Here is a 5,000-nt window from a genome sequence, read left to right on the forward strand (position 1 = left end):
ATCACATCCTTTAACACATTTACTATCAGTCAATAAAGTCAATAAAGTTTCTATCTCTCTACCACAGTATAAACGTCTCTGTCCAACATTAGATTACCACTAACAGCTTCATAATAACACTGCTTATATAGTATTATATATTCCTGAAGCATATTTAGTATGGAGGAGACACGAGCATCATCAATGAGTCCTGAGTAAATAAAATATATCAGATTTTTTACATTTCTTAAACTAAATAACATCTTAGAGAGCTAAATATTAGCATCAGCAGCCAATATAAAGCTCCTCAGTACAGCAGCACTTAGTATAAACATACAGCTGATTTAACTTCATCACAATGTTAATAAAAACTGAATATATATAAACTAAATTATATAAAAGTAGAATTTATATCAGAGCTGTTGTATTAGATTGAATTAGATTAACACAGGTGACACATTTTAATGAGTTATTTAACCAAAAGCAGCTTTAATGCAGCAAACTGTGAAACCTATAAACAGTAAATATATTAATCTGTATATAAAATATGACACAATTATTATTTTATCACGTTTTTATGACATTTTAAGAGATTTAAAGCTCTCTTGACTGCTAGCAGCAGGCTAGCTATCAGCGGCTAACAACGTCATTAGAAACTAACTGACAGCCCCGTTAACTGACACGGTTACCAGCTGGTTACCGGGGCAACTAGCCGTTGAGAAACGGCCGTTAAGGGAGGAAAAAAGAGTTAAAACAGACCTGTCTGCTTCTCCCGGACAGACGCCGCCATGTTGGATGTTGTTGGTGGTGATGACGTTGCGTCTGATGACGTGGCAGCAACAGTCCGTCAGAGATGGGAGAGTGGAGGAGGAGATGAGAAGAGGTGTCACTCTGGAGCTGTTTACAGGAACCAATAAGAGAGGAGGAGGAGAGGGGAGGAGGTCTCACTCTGGAGGTGTTTACAGGAACCAACAAGAGAGGAGGAGGAGAGGGAGGAGGTCTCACTCTGGAGCTGTTTACAGGAACCAACAAGAGAGGAGGAGGAGGGGGAGGAGGTCTCACTCTGGAGCTGTTTACAGGAACCAACAAGAGAGGAGGAGGAGAGGGAGGAGGAGGAGAAGGAGGAGGTGTAAATCTGAAGATGTTTACAGGAACCAGCAAGAGTGGAGGAGGAGGAGGAGGTGTCTCTCTGGAGATGTTTATAAGAACCAAGAACAAGAGAGGAGAGAGGAGGATGAGGTGTCACTCTGAAGCTGTTCATAGGAACCAAGAGAGGTAGAGGAGAAGGAGGAGGAGGTGTCACTCTGGAGTTGTTGACAAACATTCTGCTGTTTTTAAATCAGTCAATTGTTCTGTTTTATTTGGGCCTAAAAGTCAAAATCTTAATATGTAAAAATTATAACTAATTTCATAATAAATGACAGTAAATTTACAGTGATATACTGTAATTATTTTACAGTAATTTACATGAAAATCACAGTAATGTATTAATGTTTCTACAGCAAACCAGACACAATATTACTGTAAATTCACATTAATATCACAGCAACATATTCTGTTTTCATGTTAACCACAAAATTAATGTAAAACTACAATATTTTATGCATAAATTACTGTATGGCGCTGCAACCTTAATCACAGTAATAACTGCAGCCTGCTGTAAAATTATGAATAGTTACCCATCATGCATTGCAAAAGTGTGATTACAGTAGTTTATTGTGAGAGTTTACTGTAAAAAGCTGCTGATTGTTAACAGTGAAAACATGATGGAAAACAACACGAGCATATTTTAAAATACATTTTAATCATTTTGGGAAACAAGCAATAAAAATAAATGAAAACAAGCAGTGAGATCAGACTGAAGTAGATTTATTTTGCAGATTTTCACTGAAGCACCAAATTCAACAAGATTAAGACAAAATCATGTTCAAAATACTGAAAGTTTGAGAAACAGAATAATGCATTTATAATAAAAGAGGACAAGAAAAAGAAAAGTAAAAAATAAACAAACAGGAAGAAAACAGAAAAGATAAATAACAAGGAAACAGAAGAAAAGAACATTTTATGAGTTTTTTCCAGCAATGACTTTTCATTTATTTGCATTTTGTCATTACGTTAAAACAATAAACATACGAGTCGCTGTCAGAAAGTCATTTAATACAAATTGGATTCATAACTTTTTGCATTTCATTATAAATCGATGCAAAAAAGCTCCAATAAAAACTAAAATAAGACTGAAGACACAACGTGACAAAAGCAGCAATAAAAGCTTTTTAAAAAATAATAAAAAACTGTACAATTAAAATGAGAAATAAAAGATAAAAGCAGCTTTTAAGGCAAAATTATATATATATAAAAAATGTGTGAAAAGTGCCACGAGACGACTTCTGATGTGATTTATATTATAAATTAAACTGAGCTGAAAATAAAATATTGAATAAACTAAAAACGGGCAGGAGGAGCCGGGGTCGCTCCTCCTCCTCCTCTGCTCCTGGTGGAGAGGAGGAGGAGGGATGGAGGAAGGAGATGGAGGGAGGAGGGAGGAAGCCGGCTGCTGGCAACTGAGAGGAGGAGGAGGAAGAGGAGAAAGAAAGGAGGACGAGGAGAGGAGGAGAGGAGAGGAGAGAAGAGAGGAGGAGGGAGGAGGCCGGCAGCTGGCAGCTCCTCGGCTCCTGTGGCGAAAAAGAAGGAGGTCCTGCAGGGAGATGGAGCTCCTCCCAACTGAGAGGAGGAGAGGAGAGGAGAGAGGAGGAGAAAGAAAGGAAGACGAGGAGAGAAGAGAGGAGAGGAGAGAGGAGGAGAAAGAAAGGAGGAGAGGAAGAGAGGAGGAGAAAGAAAGGAGGAGAGGAGAATTGAGAAGGAGAAAGGAGGAGGAGAGGAAAGGAGAGAAGAGGAAGAGAAAGGAGGAGGAAGAGGAGGAGAAAGAAAGGAGGACGAGGAGAGGAGAGAGGAGGAGAGAAGAGAGGAAGAGGAGAGGAGGAGAGAAGAGAAGAAAGAAGAAAAGAGGAGATGAGAGGAGAGGGAGAGGAAGAGGAGAGGAGAAAGAAAGGAGGACGAGGAGAGGAGGAGAGAAAAGAGGAGAAAGAAGAAAGGAGGAGAAAGAAAGGAGGACGAGGGAGAGAGAGAGGAGGAGAGAAAAGAGGAGAGAGGAGGAGAAAGAAAGGAGGAGGAGAGGAGAGATGGAGAAATGAGTAGGAGGGGGAGAGAAGAGGAGGAGGAAGAACGGAGGAGAGGAGAGTGGGCGAGGAGAAAGGAGGAGAGAAGAAAGAATAAAGGAGGAGAGGAGAGAAGAGAGGGAGAGGAGGAGAAGCAAAGGAGGAGAGGAGAGAAGAAAGAAGAAAGGAGGAGAGGAGGAGAAAGGAGGAGGAGGGGAGATAAGAGGAGAACGAGGACTTCTCCTGTAATTATTGGACATATTTAAAGTTTAAACTTCATCATTCAGATAAAATCATATAAAGATGATGAATGAATGAATGAATGAATGAATGAATGAATGAATGAATGAATGAATGAATGAATGAATGAACGGCTGCTTTAGTAGAATAACAAATAAAATAATAATAACTGATAATGTTTCATCACCTCACCAACCATACTATACTTATCATCTAAAATAACACATTTCTATTTATAGAAACATTAAAAATATACAATAAACAACTTAAACCCTTAAACCCTTAAACCCTTACATACTGTTCCTTATTTATCATTTTAAAACCTCAAATCTTTCATAAACAACCTCATCAGTCTTTAATTAACGAGTGATTCATCCTTAATGAAGCTTTAATGCAGAGCAGAGAGAACAATGAGCCAGTGTGATATAACAGAGGAGAACTTCATGATGAACGGTGAATTAAAGGTATTTTTAAAAGGTCGATTTTGAGGTTTTTTTGAGTCAAACACTCAAAAAAAATGTTTCTCAGCTGCGCAAAAACATTTTTAGAAAGTTGAAATATTTCTATGTTTGTATATTCTGGGTCACATGAAGACAATTCGTTATATTTATGAGTTAAATGACATTGTTTAAGGTGTTTTTTTCTTCTTTAAAATGTAAAAAATGGGTCAAATAAGCCTCTGAACAGCATGAAAGGGTTAATATAATGAAAATAAGCAGAAATAATGAGTGTTTTTCTTTGTTTGATATGAAGAGAAATGAATTATATATTTGAGTTTTGGATTATTTGGATGTTTTAAAGACATAATTTTGTTTTATAGATTTAAAAAAACCAAAGTAATCAATAGTTTCTTTCATTGATTCGTCGATACTGAAAATATTAAAGATTCTTCATTTCTTCTAAATCTGGAAGTTCATCTTAAATGTTTCAGCTTCTTTACAGTTCACCTCCTCCTGCTCCTCTTGCTCCTCTTGCTCCTCCTCTATCTCTTGGTGGGGAGGAGGTGCACATGGTGGCTGATGGCCTGCTCCATGGAGCTTTTGAAGGCCTGGTAGGAGGAGGTGACGGGCAGGAGGAGGTGTTTGGAGCCGGGGTCGCTCTGAGGGAAAAGCCCCTCGTCCTTCCACTCCTTCATCACCTCCTGCTCTCCTCCTCCGTCCTCCTCCTCTGCTCCTGGTTGAGAGGAGTTGAAGGGGTGGAGGAAGGAGATGGAGGGAGGAGGGAGGAGGCCGGCTGCTGGCAGCTCCTCGACTCCTGTGGCGAAAAGAAGGAGATCCTGCAGGGAGATGGAGCTCCTCCCAACTGAGAGGAGGAGGAGAGGAGGAGAGGAGGAGAGGAGGAGGAGAGAATAGAGGAGGAGGAGGAGAGGAGAAAGAAAGGAGGAGAGGAGAGGAGGAGAAAGGAGGAGGAGGGGAAAGAAGAGAGGAGGAGGAGGAGAAAGAAAGGAGGACGGGGAGAGAAGAGAGGAGGAGGAGGAGAGGAGAGAGGGGGAGAAAGAAAGGAGGAGAGCAGAGGAGGAGAAAGGAGGAGGAGGGGAGAGAAGAGGAGGAGGAAGAACGGAGGAGAGTAGGAGAGGAGAGAGAGGGAGGAGGAAGAACGGAGGAGAGTCGGAGAGGAGAGAGAGGG

General features: G+C 40.4%; 2 protein-coding genes across 2 annotated transcripts in view; both read right to left on the reverse strand.

Moving 5' to 3' along the window:
* Positions 1 to 791, reverse strand: part of scfd1 (sec1 family domain containing 1) — a gene marked incomplete at its 3' end in the record, with an annotated part of 7,075 nt that extends 6,284 nt beyond the window's left edge. The window contains 1 exon segment of the mRNA XM_062440486.1: positions 739 to 791. Coding sequence (XP_062296470.1) covers positions 739 to 769 — 31 coding nt within the window.
* A 3,547-nt stretch (positions 792 to 4,338) lies between these two features.
* Positions 4,339 to 5,000, reverse strand: part of g2e3 (G2/M-phase specific E3 ubiquitin protein ligase) — a 12,543-nt gene continuing 11,881 nt past the window's right edge. The window contains exon 16 of the mRNA XM_062440690.1: positions 4,339 to 4,676. Coding sequence (XP_062296674.1) covers positions 4,357 to 4,676 — 320 coding nt within the window. The 3' untranslated portion in view covers positions 4,339 to 4,356. The remainder of the gene's footprint in view (positions 4,677 to 5,000) is intronic.

Source organism: Scomber scombrus, chromosome 19 (genome assembly GCF_963691925.1).
Source record: "Scomber scombrus chromosome 19, fScoSco1.1, whole genome shotgun sequence".
Classification (NCBI taxonomy): Eukaryota; Metazoa; Chordata; class Actinopteri; order Scombriformes; family Scombridae; genus Scomber; species Scomber scombrus.